The sequence below is a fragment of the Aulonocara stuartgranti genome (assembly GCF_965226115.1).
Source record: "Aulonocara stuartgranti genome assembly, chromosome: 6".
NCBI lineage: Eukaryota > Metazoa > Chordata > Actinopteri > Cichliformes > Cichlidae > Aulonocara > Aulonocara stuartgranti.
The window spans coordinates 33,783,786-33,803,060 of record NC_138944.1 but is presented as its reverse complement, the minus strand read 5'-3'; the positions used below and the strand labels follow the sequence as shown (position 1 = coordinate 33,803,060).

General features: G+C 43.1%; 1 protein-coding gene across 2 annotated transcripts in view; it reads left to right on the top strand.

Annotated features, from left to right (window-relative positions):
- The first annotated feature begins 10,681 nt into the window (after nucleotides 1-10,681).
- cacng2b (calcium channel, voltage-dependent, gamma subunit 2b) overlaps nucleotides 10,682-19,275 on the top strand; it is a 71,197-nt gene continuing 62,603 nt past the window's right edge. Inside the window, exon 1 of one of the 2 annotated variants that reach the window (XM_082535082.1) lies at nucleotides 10,682-11,008. In XM_082535082.1, coding sequence (XP_082391208.1) covers nucleotides 10,798-11,008 — 211 coding nt within the window. In that variant the 5' untranslated portion in view covers nucleotides 10,682-10,797. The remainder of the gene's footprint in view (nucleotides 11,009-19,275) is intronic. The other variant, XM_082535079.1, reaches the window with a different exon arrangement.

The following is a 19,275-nucleotide window of genomic DNA, read 5'->3' as shown; positions in this document are numbered from 1 at the left end:
CGCAATGTGAAAACACACTAAGACTTTGATCTCCAGAATCTGAAGACACACACACGTACACAAAACGCAGTCTTCATTAACTGGCAAAAGGGACAAATCTTTAGATTTATGCTGGATATTTGGTGCCGCATTGAATCCGTTGCTCGGCAGTACAAGCTTTGATCTAAAGGTCTTTTAAGATGAAAATGCCAAACTGGAGTCGGCTGTTGCCTGTGCAGAGAGGGTTCATGAGATGCAGCAACAACAATGCAGTAACAATGCCGTGCTGGTCATGATTAAGGGATTTTCTGTGCCGCTCCTCTCGTCTCTGGCCATCAGTAACCCGAGTGCAGCAGGGACTTGAGGCTGTGGCTGGATGAGAGGAGAGGAGGAGGAGTAGAGCGGAATGTTAAACATGTCCTCTAGACCCCAGAGGAGGAGGAGGGAGGGCGGCCAACATGGCAGACTGCTCGTTCTGTGCCTCTATGGCTCAGTCTCCATCCCTCTGTATCACTTTCCCTCACTTTCTTCCTCCCACTCTTATCTCTTGTTTGGAGATTTTTTGTCTTTAATTTGGAAACCGTTCATACTTGTCACCCTGTGAGTTGCTCTGAATCGCTCAAATTTTGTTTGTCACTCTTATTGTAATTCAGTCAGTGTACCAGCTGTTATTAGGCATTAGGATTTGCGTCACCAAATGAGGTAATGCTCATTCTATTCTTTCAGAATGACTGAAAGTGCAATACCATAATACCTTGCTGTTCTTTCTGAATGGGTCAGGAAAGTTACATGCCTTAATTTAACAAATCACAATTTCTTTTGCACAGTATTATATTACTAACAGGCCTCCGAGGCAAACTTTAACCCAGTAGAGATTAGACTGCAGTGATTGTTGTAACATGATTTAAAGAATGGAAATAAACTAAATCGCAGTCACAACCTGATATCACGTATGTTTGCTGTTGATGCTGAGCAATTTCAGTTCAATTCAGTTTTATTTCTATATCATCAAATCACAACAACAGTAGTTATATTGTAAGGTAAGGTGAAGACAGTGCAATAATACAGAGAAAAAACAACTATCAGACAACTATCACTAAAAAACAACTATCAGATGACCCCCTATGAGCAAGTACTTGGCAACAGTGAGAGAGAAAAACTCCCTTTAAACAGGAAGAAACCTCCAGCAGACCAGGATCAGGGAGGGGCAGCGTGTCATGACAAAAGACACATTGTGGAAAAGAACAACATATTAATAACCACATAACACTTGTAGTCCTGCTATAAACTAAATGTTTACATTTAGTGGTAAAGGCATGGTTTTACATTTTGGGAACTAGTGCAAGAAAACATTTGCATATTAACAGGATTTCTGTAACGTTGTCACTCAAAGCAACCATGCCCCTAAATGTACACACCGTTGTTCCTTAATACAATTTAAGAATGTCAGCTATATCAAAACATGCATCAGAATTTCTGCAGCAATTGATCAAAGTGTGTGTTTTGTGACATAGTTGCAGATAAATGTGATTTGGCTTTAATACTTACAGACAACTCACAGTCCAGGCTGAAAAAAAGTCAATTTTGCTAACAACTTTTTCAAAAGCCATTTTCAGTCAGTCATATTGGAAGTGTGGATAATAAGAAGTGCCCCTCGGTATTGCTGCTACTATCCACACATTGAGAATCAAAGATCACAGCAGACTAGCGGCAACCCGGTGGTAACAGAATTGCAAAAATCTAGACCCAAAAAAATCTAAAAACTGTGTTTAAAAATAGAAAAAAAATAACGATCATGTAACTTTAAAGACACCGTGAAGGAAACCACTTTGAAGCATGGAGCCTTGTGGTTTGGTGCTGCTTCGTTACCTCAGGGCCTAGATTGTCATAGAAACGGTTAATTAAAGCTCGTATCCAGACATTTTACAGGTGAATGTCAGGGCAGCAGTCCATGACCTGAAGCTTAGGAGAATCTGGTTGATGCAAATATGCAGTGACACAAAGTACACAAGCAAATCAACAACAGAACTTTTGGAAAAAGGAAAAACAGTTGTGTTTTGGAAATGTCAGAGTCCTTACCATAGACACATTTAGATGCACTGGCTTGGAGGCAGCTGTTTCATCAAGACTACTGATGGGCAGCTGCAGCTCAGGAGGTAGAGCTGGTTATCTACTAATGCAAGGTTCTGTGGTTCAATCCATGACTACTCCAGTCTGCATATCAAATAGTCCTTAAGCAAGATACTAAACCTTACAATTGCATCCACTGACATGTGAATGTGATAGTTAGGAAGCACCTAACGCCATTAATACACACAACCTACTCAAGGTAATGCCCTAATGGGGGTTGTCACTGTTGAAGCTGATCATGTACAGTTATTATCCCGTGTGTTCAGTATTGATATGCAGATTACACTGATCAGTCATAACATTATGACCATCTGCTGAATATTGTGTTGGCCCCACTTGATGTCAAAACAGCCTTGACCTGTTGAGGTATGAATTCCATTAGATCCCTGAAGGTGTGCTGTGATACCTGGCACCAAAATGTTAGCAACAGATCCTTTAAATATTGGAAGTTGCGAGGTAGGGCCATGGTCTGTCCAGCACTTCCCACAGATGCTTGATTGGATTGAGATTTGGGGAAGTTGTAGGCCGAGTCAACACCTCAAACTCGTTGTTCTGCTCCTCAAACCATTCCTGGACCACGTTTGCTTTTTGGCAGGGAGCATTATCCTACTGGAAGAGGCCACCGCCATCAGGGAATACTGTTTCCATTAAAGGGTGTACAACAATGCTGTAACAGTTTTTAAGTAGCTGGTGCAGGACCCAAGATTTCCCATCAGAACATTGCCCGAAGCATCACACTGCCTCTGCTGGATTCCCTTCTTCCCATAGTGCATCCTGGTGCCACGTGTTCTCCAGGTAAGCAATGCTCATTCAAAAGAAGATGTGATTCATCAGATCAGGCTTCCTTCTTCCATTGCTCTGTGATCCAGTTCTAATGCGTGTTAGCACTTTCAGGTGGTCAAGGGTCAGCATGGGCACCCTGACTGGTCGTAGCTATGCAGCCCCATAACAAACCGCAATACTTTGTGTATTCTGGCACCGTTTTAACAGAACCAGCATATTTTTTTGGGCAGTTTGACATACAGAAGCACGTCTGTTGGATTGGACCACACAGGCCAGTCTTCACTCCACACATCATCACTGAGCCTTGGGCGTCCTCGACCATTACGCTGGTTATTTTCTTGGACCACTTTTGATAGATACTGACCACTGCAGAGCGGGAACAACCCACAAGAACTGCAGTTTTGGACCCAGTCATCTAACAATTACAATCTGGCCAAGGTAAAACTGGCCAAGGCATATCGTTATGTTTGATCATTTTTCCTGCTTCTAACTCATCAACTTTAAGGAGAAAATGATTTCTCGCTCCCTAATATATCCCACCTCCTAACAGGTGCCATGATGAAGAGATAATCAGTGTTATTCACATCACCTGTCAGCCACATAATGTTATGCCTGGTTGGTGTATAACTATTTGTGTCACTTGTACCAACACATAGACAATCAGGTACATTATGTTTGTCTGTAACTCTAACTTGGATGAACATCAGACCAGATTATGTCAGTAATCGGTTCAGAAATCCTGGTAATACCAACGGTTCAGTCCTTTGTTGTTTCATATGTAGATTGTACAGATTATGAAGCTAAAACCAGCAGCTGGTTTGCTTTGGTAAAAGGCAAAGGCAAAAAAACAACCCAGACTCTCAAACAGCTATGTAACGTGTTGTTTGTTTACTCCATAGTAAATCAGAGGTATACTAATGCAGTGGATTTCCAGAGTAGAACATAAGCTAACGTGGGGTGCCAGCACTGTTGCATGCATACTAAAGCTGTAGACTTTGACAGGAGCACATAATCTATGGACTGTCTGTGGAGAAAGACAAAAGAAGCATACTGTGCATGTCATCACCCACAAATGGTGCAGGCAGCTGCAGGGGGATCAGCAAGAAGGTAGAGCTTCCCTCATTACATCCAGATCTGACTAGTGCTGCAGTGTATGGCCTTTCAGCGTCTGAAGTTTTGACATTTAATTTGAGAATCCCCAACAGGCAGCTTATTATAATTTCAAAATACTGGAACCGTGTCAAAGACCATTGCTCCAAGTTTTTTCTGCAGTAGTGTGTCTCTGGCATCACCTGAAACATGCTGGATATATGTAGAAATGTATATATAGGTGGAACCATTTGCTACACTGTATATACATTCACACTAATCTTTTAAATGCCTCTTTCAGGCTTTAAAACAGCTACAGCCCTTTTAGCTAACGCTGCAGCAAATAACTCTACATATAGGAGGGTCACTATAAAAAGTCTTAATGTACTTACAAATCATGAAATGTTTCATATGGCACTCTGTGAGCTAGCCTTTGCACCACATAGCTCAGCTGTATCCATCTGAAAGTTCAGAATTCATCTCACCTGAGAAAATTCTGGTTAGAAACCAGGATTCATTGACTGCATGTGTGTGTTGGACAGGCTTCTTGCATCAGTTTGTTCTATTTCTCCAATAAACCACATGGGAAACCATATTATATGCAGTAAATCACTATGGTAACACTGGAGACGGTTGTGAGGTTTAGTGAAACATTACCTGAGGTCCAGATTAGCAGACAGGTAGAGGGCTAGTCAGGACCAACATGTCACTCAGAGTAACTGTGCCCCTAATAATGTATATAATGTATATAGCTGTAAATTCTCATGTGCTTTAACATGCTAGTTATATAAAAATATACCTTGATGAACCTACAGTATGGTATAAAAATCTTTGGTGACTACCTACAGGAGTTATTGAGTTTCAGAAAACTTGACCTCTGGTCGAGATCATTGAGATTGGAGCTCGTCCGAGAATTTAAGAAGATGCACCCGTGGTATCAATTTGTTGTCAATCATAGCTGGCGGGTTGAAGTACACTGTCTTGTAATCACCAATTAACAACAGAAACCTGAGGCTACAACCCCACACACCAACACAAATCCCTAATGAGGACACACATCTCGAAGATCTTTCTCTTAGTAGAATACAAAGCTGACCGCGCAAAGCAAAGATGAGAACCAGCACAAAATAGCGATCACCACAGTGATTCTGCTTTAGAGACATGAACAGGGAGAAAGCGGGGCTGCAGCCCGACTGTTCATCTGCTTGTTATCTGTCGAAGTTCGGGGTCTGGCTGCTGCACTCAGCACTTTCTTGTTGGCTAGCTTAGCGTTAGCATGCTGTTTGTGCAATTGCATGCAAAGAACCAAAGTTGTGTTAGCAACATACTGCAGTTGTTTCCATCATGGATGCAGATTTCAACTTTACCATTTATCTTGTCCTTTTTTGCAATAAAATAAATGTTCGTATCCATGCTCTGGACTGTGTCATTATTTTCCTCTGACATGCGAACTAAAATCAGCTGATTGTAGGGCAAATGCAAGAACCGATGAGCGGGATCGATATGCAGGTAGACTAACAATTCCAAAGAACTGGACTACTGGGAACTGGTTTTCTGCAAGAAGCAGTTCTTGATTCTCATCCATAGTCTCTGTGTGTTAGCCCTGAGACAGACTGCCAACCTATCGAGGATGCGCTCCTTTCACCCTACGGCAGCTAGGATTGGCTCCAGCCACCCTGGTGACCCTGAATTAAATAAGCAACAGAAAATGAAAGGATGGATAGATGATGGTTGTTCTGCTGCAGATATAAACATTTTGAAATGCCCCAAATCAGACAATTAAAGAAGCATATTTACAGCCTTGGGCAAAAAACTAATTTGGCCTTTATTGATAGTTTTCCTCTTCATTGCAGTGCACAATGGGAGAGTTTTTATTTTTGTTTTTCTGACTCATCCATCTGGATAATAGCATTGATTGGCAGGTGTTCGACACTGGCAGCTTTTAGCTAATAGAAGTCTGCTGGGCTTCAACTCTGCTAAATTAGAGTCCATGAACCCCACCTCACTAATGTGTTTGTGCTCTCTGTGCTTTTTGGAGCATTTTATTTACTTTAACGATCTGATATTATGGGCTGCTGTGTGGTACAGTCTGTCCTAAAAGTTGGTGTTTTCAGTTCTGGCAAGTGAGATTGTTTTGTTTTATCAGTTTCTTACATGGCAGTAATTAGCAGATGTGATTGCACCCCTTAAGTTCACAAACTTTCCAAAGTTAGAAAAAACACAGTACTGCCGATATCATCAGCTTCATCTTAGTGTGCGTCGTGATGTTCTGTGTGATGCCTTTTCAATCTAGCATTGAGAAATAATGTCCAATCCAATGAAATCCAGGTGAATCCGAAGATACGGATTCTCTTCGCTTTAATCAGTTAATCAGTTTTGAGATTAAACATCGCCTTTTGAAGAAAATCCTGGCCAAGAAGAGAAGCATCCGTTCCTTCGCCTTCTCAGAGGAACAAAACTCCTGCTGCCTTCAGGCAACACTCAGTTTTTTTTCTTTCTACGTGTGTTTGTGTGTATATACACATGAATCTGTGTCTATTTACTAGCAGTACCCATGAAAATACCATGTGGATACAGTGCAGCCTATCACAAGAGGGAGACAGTTGCCGTGCTTGTGGAGTCACTGGAGGAGCTGTCCATTTCAGCACCACGATGAGGCAGCAGAAGCCACAGATGTTCCTATTGAAACGTTCCATATTTAGGTGGATAATATAAAACAAAACATTAGATATGTTTACTAAGATTCCACGTACTGCACTGTATTTCCACTTGCTATATGTGGCCTTCAGCCACCTATTTGCAGGAATTCCTCAAAAGTATTTGGCCTTTAAAGCTTTCATGACCTGTGTTGAAAAACTCCTTTCGTTAGGGTATTTTTAACGTGCAGCTACATATAACATGATGTATATACGAGTGGCTCTGACAGCATTAGAATCACTGTAGTTTCTGCAAGGCGAGGGGATGTGAAACATATGACAGAGTCAGACATACTGACCACGGATCAGTGAGTTTTACAACCTAACCAATCTATTTCTGTAGAAACCATCCAAGCTCTTAACTGCTCGCTCAGGTGTTTTACACACTCTGCTCACCCCTTTCATCATTTGTGTCTCGAATCTGCCTCTCCCCAGGAAATGAATGAGCACACCAGCTCACTGGAAAATAATAATAATAACGCACTGATGATGACAATAATGTGACACTTTATTGATCCCTGTCAGATTTTTTTTCTCGCTTCCCCTGCTCATAGAAAAGGCTAGAAGGTGGAGGTCACATCACAGCAGCACTCCTGCAGTAAACTAGAGGCTTTTGGGTCTGCAGGACATGAACTTGGTTTAAAGAAAAAATAAAAACACACAAACATACGCTGCCTGATGAAATACAGCCACTGTGATGCCACCCGGGGACCAGAATCAGCCTGCCAAAGACTTCAATCCGGCCCACTGGATGGCTTTAGAAAACGTGAAAGAGAGGATACATTTTGTTAAATATATTTTAACACATTTTACAAGTTTTTCTACTGACAAAGACTTCCCCTGTCACCAGTCATATGACACCACAGTAATGAAGTAATGGATAAACCTGAGGTGATGTGAGATGTCCTGTTTTTCCAACATTTACTATAGAAATGTGTGTGTGTGTGTGTGTGTGTGTGTGTGTGTGTGTGTGTGTGTGTGTGTGTGTGTGTGTGGGGGGGGGGGGGGGGGGGGGTGGGGGGGTTACAATATGGCAGAAAAAAAACAACAATAACATTTCTTTTTAAATGGCATCTGACCCCGAGTGCTAAAAAAGCTACAGACTGCTTTTGTAATTCATTGTCATTTGTTACTTTAACAGTGTCCTTGCTATCATTGAAGTTAAAGACTTTACATATTTGGAGGATTTCAGCTAAAACGGAAGGAATCTCACTTCAGTAATTGGTTATTTCAAACTGACATCACTGAGCCGGTGTGACAGGACATGCATGCAGAAGTTGCAGTAACAGCAGAGGGAGATATTTTATTTCAAACCAACTTGAAAATAATCACGGGGAAACATTTAAACAGACATTATGAAAACGTAATTACATGTAAATACATATTAGCCACCTAGCTTAATCTTGTTTAGCGATTAAGGATCCTGGGATGTACTTTGTCTCTCTTTCGCTCACAACCGAACTCTTGGCTTTAATGATCCCCCCCTGCTGGTAACGTGGCTTCTGCATGCGTGTCTAGTTCACGCTATATTCTTTGGTATCTGGGAAGAAACCATCTGCTTCTCCAGACTGCTAATTATTATTATTATTTTGTTGCTTCATAAAATTTAAAACTTACAACTCAAAAATGCTTCATTACTTTACCACACGTGCCTATATCTACTTTTTTAAAATCTACTTTTTATCGTTTTATCCTACACCAGCTAATTTTTCTGACCTTTGTTTTAAACTCGTGCTCCTTAGTACACTTTCAGTGTCATGTCCGTGTCATACCGTCAGTAAAGCGCTGGCCTGTCGCCGTTTTACAAATGAAGTTGCCCAACCTTAGAGGAGTGCAAAGAAAAGCTTTCTAGAAACGAGTTGATGGAACATGCACATGTTTTCACACTGCTTCAGACAAATAATAAAGTGATGGATGTACTGACGTGGGTAAAGGGCATGTTTTTTTCTTCCTTTTTTTGCAGTGCGCTTGTTTTTGCGTAAAGTACTGCTGCTGCTGCGCACGGAACATCCCCCCTCGCTCTCTCGCTTTCTGGTTGTGTCGATTTTTTTTTCATCCTGTGCTCCTAACCATCATCCACCCCCTCCTCCTCCTCCTCCTCTTCTTTTTCTCCTCTCTCCACTTCTATCTCGGCGCTGCGAAGAAGGAAACCGAGGGAACCGAGGATTGATGTGTTGCTCGACTTGAAATTTGCCTCTTCCTTTTTTGCGCACACTGCCCACCCCCCACCACCTCCTCACGCCCGACAGCCTTGCCATAAAATAATTGCTGCTTTCCCCCCCCTTTTTTTTTTTTTGATGATTTCCGATCTTTTTTCATGTGATGACAGTAAACGGCTGTGTGCGTGTGTGTGTGTCTGTGTGCCCTCGATGTTCTCCGGCTGACCGTGATATAACCATCTAAGGACCGTTTGGATGCGGGAGGCAGAGGCTCTGACGCTCCGGGAAGCTTCGTCCATGCCTCCTTGTCCTCCTCCTGCCTGCGACCGGCTGTGTGACCGGTGATGCTCGGCCTCTCCGCCTGGATGCGCCCCTCTCTCCGCGGTGTGCCGTCGGTACCGCTGCCCGTGTCCCCCTGTAGCAGAATTCCACTGTTGCCGGAGAAAGGTCTAGGGACCACATATGGAAACTGGGGACCAGAATTTTAGGAAAAAGGAAAACTAAGCAGGCTGTCGTTTGATTTGCACAACTTGATGTTGTTCCTCTTCTTCTTTGCTTGATTTTTATTCCTATTATTTGGAGAAAGAGGGGGGCAGGAGGAGGGGGGTTGATCGTCCCTGGTTGGTTTATTTGTTTATTTATTTTTAAATTCTCCATCCTGTCTTCTAAGGAATGGCTGGTTTTTATGGCAGTCATGGCACTGGCTGATATTTGGCAGTATTTATCATTCTGTCCTTGATTTGGAGGTGTGTGTGTGTGTGTCTGTGTGTGTGTGGTTGGGGTGGGTGAAGTGCTTGGTTCTGCTGGTTTGAGTCTGTCCTCTCATTCCTTTTGGTACATTTAGTCCTAATTTCCCTAACATATCCCGGGCCCTGCCTGCCTGTCTGTCTTGCCTGTCTCCCATCAGAATACATGTGCTCAGCCTGATTCGTCAGAAGTGCTTGACATGATTCACTGATCCACCTGGGTTCACACCGAGCTAGCCATCACTGAATTGTGTTATCGTTAATTAGAGATCTGTGCTTTGCCTTCTTCGGGGAGTGTTTTAAAGAAATCAGGCCGCCAACTGTGTTAGTCTTAACAACACTCCACCCACCCCCCTATGTTTCTTCATTCCTCTTCAGTATGAATTAATTCACCCTGCGTGCATGCGGGTGCTCGTCCATGCACAGGTGCGTGAAAGTTTAAGTTTGCGAGCGAGTGTGTTATGTGTGTGTGTGTGTGCGAGAGAGCAGGAGACTGACAGTGTAGGCTGTGTGTGACAGACTCTGTGAGTGGAAAAAATATATATAAATATATATATTTTTCACAAAAAATCAAGCGCTCCCATGCACATCACATCACCGTTGAAGCTGTGAGGATTGTAATACGTGTAACTGTTTGAGTCGGTTCAGAAAGCCCAAATCAGGTCTAAAAACAGCCCCGGAGAAGCTGAGCAGAATCCTCCATCTTCTCCTGATCTGGGCCTTTTTCAGAGTTTGACGTTTAGAGGCCTTCCAACTCAACAAAGTAGGCCTAGATCCCAGACCAGGTCTCTTGTGGGATCTGCTTGAAGCCTGTGTTTTTAGGTCGACTTTTTTTTTTCTAGAGCAGGGCAACTTACTGCCGTTTGAGGACTCGAACAGCTTCAGAGCTGAGGGTTCTGCTGTCATTGCCAAAGTCTGTTTGACCCCCCCTCACCCCCCTTGCTCTGTTGGGTCAAACAGCGACAAATCCACCTCAGAGCTTCACCCTTCCCTTCATTTTTTCACCCTTTTGAAGAACCCCCCCAAAAACCAACCATACGATTTCCCCCGAGCTCCCCGAACTCCCCCGCCCCCCCAGCCGCCCCCCGCCACCGTCGCCCGCCCGACGCCGCCCACCCCCCGTTTTCCGAGCTGGCGTGGCGACGCAAACTCACAAATATTTACTTCCTGTACATCAAGAGGAAAGGGGGCCCCCCTTTCGTGGAATGCGGCAACATGGGCGTGTTTGACCGCGGGGTTCAGATGCTGCTGACCACGGTGGGGGCCTTCGCTGCCTTCAGCCTCATGACCATCGCCGTGGGGACAGACTACTGGCTGTACTCGCGCGGCGTCTGCAAGATCAAGAGCAACAACGAAAACGAGACCAGCAAGAAGAACGAGGAGGTGATGACGCACTCGGGCCTCTGGAGGACCTGCTGCTTGGAAGGTGAGCTGGAGCTGTGCTGTAGAAGTCACACATATGCGTATATACATGTGTGTGTGTGTATATATATATATATACACACCAACAACACCACACACAGGCACACAAGCAGATCGATCCCTGCATGCCCACACACACATTCACACAGTCCTGCAGTTGCACTCACATGCCTACACATAGGCTCACATGCCCACACTATTCTGTATGTACTCTGCATCCATTCCCACACTATCTGTCTATCTATCTGTGTGACATCATTCCTTCTTTGTGTGTTGAAATGAATGCAGCTTCTTCCTGAGCAGTGATTTGGATGGCTTGTCTACCAAATGGTCACATCCTTGTCCGCGGTTTTGGGGCTGCCCTCATGGTCTGTCATGGCCAGTGTGGCCAGAATGTCTTTTTAATTGTCCCAGCAGAGAGCAGCCTGGCCCACTTAGCAAACTGCCACAGCGGGCTCCACATGGCACACACGGTCCAGCCAGGTGTACAGCTAAGTTTATCTCCGCGGCAGGCTGATGAACCCATATTTCTTACTTACGTCTATGTGGGGGGAGCAATTCAGCGATCACAGTAATCCCTCCTGCTCTCCATACTAGTCTTGTAGATGTAGATGGGGAGCGAAATCCAAAATCCTTGCATCACAGAGGGGAAACCAATGTGATGCATCAGCAGGGCTTATTTTAGAGCTGGGGTTATTGGGATTCTACTAAAAAAAAAAACAGAACAAGGAAAAAAAAGTCAGTTTTAACTTTTTTGATTGTAAATCTATGGAGGTGCACTGCTGTGTTCAAAATACTGGCTGCAAAGGGATAATGAAAAAAACCCTGCTATACAGCCGTGTTTGGGAGCAGAGATGGATAGAAAACTGGCATGAATGTGTCTTTGATGTGTGCAGGAAGAGCGGTTTTTGGTGGAGGGAGAGAGAGGGGAAAGCATATGCGAGTTTGCAGTGTGAGTTTGTGATCATACAAAAGGAAAAGCTGTGAAGTGTCTCTGTGTGCGAAAGCGTCTTTGACACATGCACACAAACGCTCGCACTGCAGAGGGTCACGCACACACACGCGCACACTTTACATACGGCATTCATGTTCAATCGGTCGTGATCATAAATCACGCAATATCAAGCCCACAGATTCGAGTGACGGAGATTCACTGCATTTGTGGGATTTCTCCCACGATTCAGCGAGGCTGCACGACTGCTCTGTTCAACGTTAGCCCGGACGGGCGTTTGGGAGAAGGAGGGATAGAAAGCAAGAAGCTCTGTGTGCAACACGGTGTTCGCACGTTGAATCGGGCCTTGAAATCAGCACCTTTGTGATAAATCTGACAGAAAACGACATGTTGCTGAGTCTGGTTTGATGTCATAATCAGCACCTACCTATTACTCATGTATATGTGTGTGTGTGCGACAGTGAGGATGCTGTGACGCGCCGCTCCCTGATTGTGACCTCACGTTGTCACACCGGTCGAGCCATGAAGCCTGATCCTGTCGCACACCTTTGTTATTCATGCTCACAGAAATGATTAGAAGACGAGCTTGTTATCAGTAAGTCCTGTAGATTCTGTCCTCATATTATTTATTTCTTTTCAGTTTCATGGCAAAGATAGAAAAGACGTGTAGTGAAACTTAAAATGACAACTCCAGCTGCTTCTTTCACTTGATCATCAAATTTTAAATGTTTTTTTCCATGGCACAACATCATGTTGTATTCTCTTCTTTCTCAGCTCTCCTGCTGTTTGACTTCATGGCATTAAACTCTGATCTCATACAATAATCTCACCTTATTTTTCCAGAACATCTTAAATTATCCCTTCATCACTTCTTTCTTTTTTAAAAAAAAAAAGTTCATAGAGGTGATCCGGTGGCAGATGAAGCTGCAACATCACACACTAATTTTCAAAACTTAATTACATCAGAACATCACTGACATCACTTTTTTTGCTCAATATTGTTGTATTTCCTAAAAAAAAATGTATCCTTTAACCAGGTTTTTATATCCTGGACTAACAGCACTACCGTCATTGTTCCTATCTAACAGAAGCTGATGGCACATCTCTCACAAAATTGTCCAGTTCTGGTCAAATCTTAGCGTAGAACTAATCAAAGGAAATACATCATATCTATAGTTTTGTCTAAAATATCAGTTTCAAATATGATTTAATATTTCCTATGTCTCTGAAGCTTTGTAGGACTCCTGGTTGTACACGTATTGACTCTGTATGTAGGTGATGAGGTCATGTCTGGCCAGACACCATCATGTCTTGGTCGATCCTTTGACCACGTGCAAGGTAAACGAAAAAAACCCTCATCTTTCCTTTTTCTCTTTGTAAATGAGCTCATCTAGTGCTGGACAAAAACATGAAGGGCCGTGTTCATGATTAATCAGAGATTTAAATCAAAAGAAGTTTTGCACAGATATTTTTTTAACTTGGGAAAGCACAGGTGGTTTAGTTCCACCACATGTCCCATTAAGCCATGGTAGTAAACCAGCATGCATCATTAATACACCTGCGCATCCCTTGCTGGGAGGACTCCAAATGTCTGCCATGAGAAAGATTACAGATAACAGCGTAACCTGTGCCCAAGACCTGGAAGATGTAGCACTTTTTCGTCTGTCTGTTTTACACGAGTTAAACTACAGCAATAAATGTAACTGTGGTTTTTAATTCGACTTGATCTCAACAGAACACTAGCCCAGGAATAGCACAGTGCTCCCAATAACTGAAACAAACAGTTGCTAATGCTTGCTCATTCAGCGAAACACCAACCAGGTTATGAAAAGCGCTTAAAGGTCCTATACCACATTCAGAGAATCAGGTCTAGGCTCTTTTTTTAATATTGCAATTTCGCTAGAAACACAATTCAAACGGTTGCAGATAGAAGAGAAGATTTGGGATCATGGCATTCAAAGCATTCACAGGTCCACAGATGGAAAAATCAGCTTTGAGATTACAAAATGACCAAAATAAGTCCTGGTGTCCTGTGTGAGTCTTGGGTGATAAAGGTTTAGAGCACAACAGTGAACCAAACTGAAACCTAACCCTCAGTCACCTCAGTCGCTATATTAAGGTAACAAACTTTCTATAAGCTGTCTATGTAAAAAAAAATACACTTATCAGTGGCAACACAGCCTCAGTTAACCCAAACTGAATTTCCCACTGATGGCTACCTCCATCACCGCTCAGGTGCTAACACATCTGTTGCAAAAAGAAATACACTGGACAACACGGATCTTTGGTTTTGCATGAAAAGTGAAACGTACTTTCCTTCCAGCATTTATATTTTCACCCTGCAGCCTGAGCACTGTTTTAAATTTTAGCCCAGAAACAAAAGGCAGCGTATTTCACACAACTCTTCTTGCTAGCTTCTCTATTTTAAACAAAGGGCTCATTTTGTGCAGGTGTGATAACAGCTACGAGTGATCGGCCATGTGTCCACGTTATGCAATCATTTTTGAGCGCGGGTCATGGATAACAAATGTTGCACGTAACGCCGGTTGGTTTATGAACGTAGGTACAAAAAAAGGGCCAAAAACCGAAGAACTTGGCACCGAATTTTTAAAAAGTTGTGTCAAATCAACGACACGTTCGCGGATGTGAACGCGGCCACGCCAACTCGCTCCATGTGATATGCTTATTTTCCTCGCTAAGTGGCTTTACTTTTCACACTCTAGGCTCGCTCTGTGTCCTTGGCACCAGAGATTTGAAATGGTTAAGAGCAGAGAGGAATCTGAGAGAGATCCAGCTTGCTCTGTTGTGCTTCGCCTTCAGAGCTACAGTTGCTTTATGGCTGTGTGGTGCAGAGAAGAGAATGAGAGGGAGGAGAGGAAGAATTGGGAGGTGTTGAGAAAGAGAAAAACGGAGGTGGTGGTGGTGGAGGGGGGCAAGAGATAGAAAGAGCAGGCAGCCCTGGTTTGCTGTCACACCCCCTCAGGCATCCTGTGCTATCTTTAACACACAGGCCCACGTTCTATCTAACCTATCTTGCCCGCCTTTTAACATAAAACGTCACAGCGTGACAGTGATTTTACATTAGTGCTAGATACGTGATGTAAGTGATTTGTAGAAACTACTGAGTGAATGTTAAAGGTTTTGTCATCACGGTGAAACGCTGGCGTCACAACAACACCAAAGATCGCACGCAGCACTGTCACGTCGAGCTTGTGTTCGTTATTGCAGTTGTGAATGTTTCTGCTTTAAAGCTCTGCTCTGTATACAGATGGAAAAGTGCCTGTGTCTTTCTGCGTGAGGCAGGGCTCTGTCTCCATATTGGAGTGCATTACGGCGATGACATTAATTATGCTAATAGCCAACAGCTCCGGTAGCGTTGCCGTGCTAGATCGTCAACAGAGCCTCTCCACGCTGCCTCTTTATCTAAAGCCCCAGATAGTGATATGCCAGGATAGGGGAGTAACTAATTACATGGGATCCAGAATACAAAAATCCAGCTACTGACACAGAAAAAATATGCAGACCAACTCTTTATCTAAAGCCCCAGTAAGTGCATCAGTGGATGGAGAGCACAAATGGCTTGTAATCAGATTACAGTAGTAATCTGATTGGACAAAAAAGTCATGTATCTTTCATATCAAGCACTAGTCAGAGAGTCAGTGCAGGGAGGGACGGCCGACTGCAAAAGAACACCCACTGCTTTATCGGATGCTTCATTACTTGATATGGGGAGCGGGAAATGATGATTACAAACAGATTTACTCCAAAGTCACCTGATAATGTGCGATCTGGGATCTGTAGGCTCCGAGTTCCAACCAGAAATAAATGAAATGATGCAAACTGTTAGACTGACAGGCTGAACTTCCACTGTGGTTACCTCAGTGTTTTCTATACAGTTATTTATAAGTCTATGTTGTTAATTCAGTTTTGTTTATACGGCATCAAATCACCACAACACTCACCTCAAGTTATGGGTGTTAGATTTTTTTCAGGCATTATTGTAGATTAGAGCTTTCTGCATATTTTATGATGATATTTAGGGTTATGTTTAACACAGAAGTTAACCCAAAGTTAACCCAAAGTGCTCATTTTCATGTCTCCAAAAAAATCCAGGTTCAAAATACACGAGAAGCTGAAAGGTGTGCTTTATTGAGTTAATTAATTATTGTGGAAAATTTAAAAAAAAAACAGTGATTTAGTGATCGATAAAATGTGTTTAGACTTTGCAAACTGCTGATGATTCATCCCATAAATCACGACACACTGCTTTCCTGCATGTAAGCTGTCTTTACAGGTCAGAAATATCAGCATCTGTATTGGTATCTGTATCTGCAACATTGGCACTGTACTGACTTGCAGTATTGCACAGGACTAGTTCTAAAAAATACCTTTGTGTTGAGGCTACATTCAAATATTAAGTCACTTACTGAGAATTATGCCCTATTGTTGTCATCTCCTTAGCTTAAAATGAACCGAATTACAATACGTCCTTCCCCTGAGGTCAGTACATCCAATGTAGTTCACAAGAAATTAATAATCAGGAACCATAAAATGTTGCAAATGTGTAAACCTGTCCCCTCCTACAATAACACAAACTCATGCTAAGGAGAGGAAAGGTTGAAGACGTAGCTGCTTAATAAAATGCTACAAATCCTAAAAAATGTCTGAAAGAGGAGTGCTGGTGTAAGAAATAAGAACCGTTGTTCTGTCTCCACACAGAGGCCTGCAAACAGTCAGCATCCAGCAGCGCTCTGTGGGCGTGCTGCTGTTGATACTGTAATAGAAGTGACTGACAGGTCAAGGCAGCTGTCAAACCACAGCCACCCAACTACTGGAAATTCTTCTCAACAGAGACAACAAAACCTATTTGGAATTATTTTTAGCCTTATAACTTATTTAAAGAAAATGCCCCACTTTTTTCCCATAATCCCTGTTGAGAACATGAAGTCTAAACACGCCTGTACACACCGGACACGCAAAACTTGTGTAAATGTTTAGTGCATTAAAAATACTTTAACTCCTCTGTTCTTATTGCAGCCATTTACAGTGACTTCAAAATTTCATAGGATGAATTGGAGGCATGTTTTTCTGACCAAGCTTGATTTTTCTGAATTTTCACATGTGAATAAACAGATTTGACCAATCAGACCACTGCATTTGGCAACAAGCGCGCTCGTAGCTCAAAACGGAGATGGTAAAAACCTTAGACGCACAGCTGTACGCTGCTGCAGGTCAATAGGCCCTCTGAAATGATTTCTCTGCCTCTTCAAATGTGATCCAGCTCTCCCAAAAACAGTTCAAACTGCCTCACTGACATCCTGAAATACGTAACAAAGCGGTCGTGATAGCTCAACTATTGGATGAAACCATGAAATTCTCCCTGCTGCTGAGTGCTCGTGAGATTTCAGTGAAAATTCTGAATTTCAACTGATTTTTCAAGCAGAAACACAAAGATGTTCATGTTTCTGAGAGTTCGTTCCACAAGACGTAAAATACAGAGAGGAGAATATTTAAATCAGACTTACTGGCATTTCCGACACGCGAATTATAGAAAATGTAACCCCCCAAAAAATGTCGTCTTTTGTGCTAGATATCAACCCAACTTTTAAGAACCCAACGCATGCTATTTTGTAAGCTAGTTAGTAAATCTGTCCGAAAAAGCAGCAATTTTGCTTTATGCTGTTTCCTCTCAGTGGTGCAGTGGGTGTCACGGTCACCACACAGGAAGAAGGTCCTGGGTTTGAATCCACCAACCAGCTGGGGCCTTTTCTGGGTGGAGTTTGCATGTTTTCCCTTCATAGGTTTTCTCTGACTTCCTCTCAAAGTCCAAAGACCTGCGCGATAGGTGATTATCGTTGTGCTTCAAAATTGGTCGTTGGTGTGAAAGTGAGTGTGAATGTGTATCTGTCGCCCTGTTAGCCCTGTGACAGACTAGTGACCTTTCCAGGGTGTACACCATCTTTCACCCTGTGACAGAATTAGGAAAGCATGTATGAAAATGGACGGACGTTCCTTCCTAAAGAGTCAGAGAAAATTGAGATATGCTGCTGCTTTGACAAACTGGCACATCAGTCAAAATGACATGTTTTACTATTACACGACCACATAAAACTTCTTAACCAGTTCAGTTATATTAAACTGGTGACAAGTGTAAAGTATTTGCCACAACAGCCCAGCTGTGCAGATGCTGCTGGTTTGTTCTATGAAGAAAAAAGTAACAAGTAACGTATGGTTACTTTTTTACTTATGACTTATTTATTACAGCAATAAAAGTTGACACAAAAATGTTCTGGGAGTCCTCTCCCAGTGGGGCTGCCATCTTTAGATTAGTCCATGGAAGTCCTGTAGGGCAACCCTGACAGGCGAATCTGGCTATAGGATCTTACAGTAGAATCAGTTGGAACAGGCAGAATTAATCTTTAAATCTATATATATCACATATGACAACTTTACTTTTGTGTATATGTGTATTTTACACTTGTGTAAAAGTGCACACAGTATCCTGGAGCAGCCTCCTAATATCCTTGCAGCCATTACTCGTCCTCTCGGACCCCCACACTCCTCCATCCAGCAGCTATCGAGTCTGCTCCAGTTGGATCCGCTCAGCGTGCCTGTCATTCTGGATGGATGGCCCCGTGTCGGTGGTCCAGCTGTGGAGGCAGGCTCCACAGATCCAGCCTGTCGTGGGTTTCCGTGATGGATCTTGCCCCGGGACAGTCTCTCGTTCGTAGGCACAGACCGGAGCTGCCCTGGGGGCCCTAGCCTTGACAGGTGGAGCTCAGCAGGCTCTAAATGTTGCTATTAATCTCCATCACGGCGGGTTTGAGAGCGAGCGAGGTGTGTGTGACAGCAGATATGTTTCTGGGAATGAGGTGTGAGTGTCTGAGAGTGTGCTGCGAGTATGTGTTTGTACCACCGTCAATTTTAGCTTTCATCACACTCAAAATCATTTCGCTGCTCAAGCCATCTGAACCGCCTGAACCTTTAAAAACCCTGCCACGTCGAATAATTTCCATCTATGCAGCACTCGCCTGGACTGACAAAAACACAGGCTGTGCGCTATGTACACCTGTAAGCTTATGTGTGCGGATATGTATGTATCGCAAAGGATTGTTTAAAGACAGTGAGGGACTCTGTCATTGTGAGGCTGTCTTGTAAGGGTTAGGTTACCATGGAGATAAGCGTTTATTTTAGGCTAAAGACCTGATTTTGTATTTTTCTTCAGCACCAGGTCAAAAGAATTGTTTTTAATATTTTTATTGGCAGGCTGAAAGTCAAAACACTGACCTGTTTGGTCAAAAACTGGAAGCCTCTGTGTT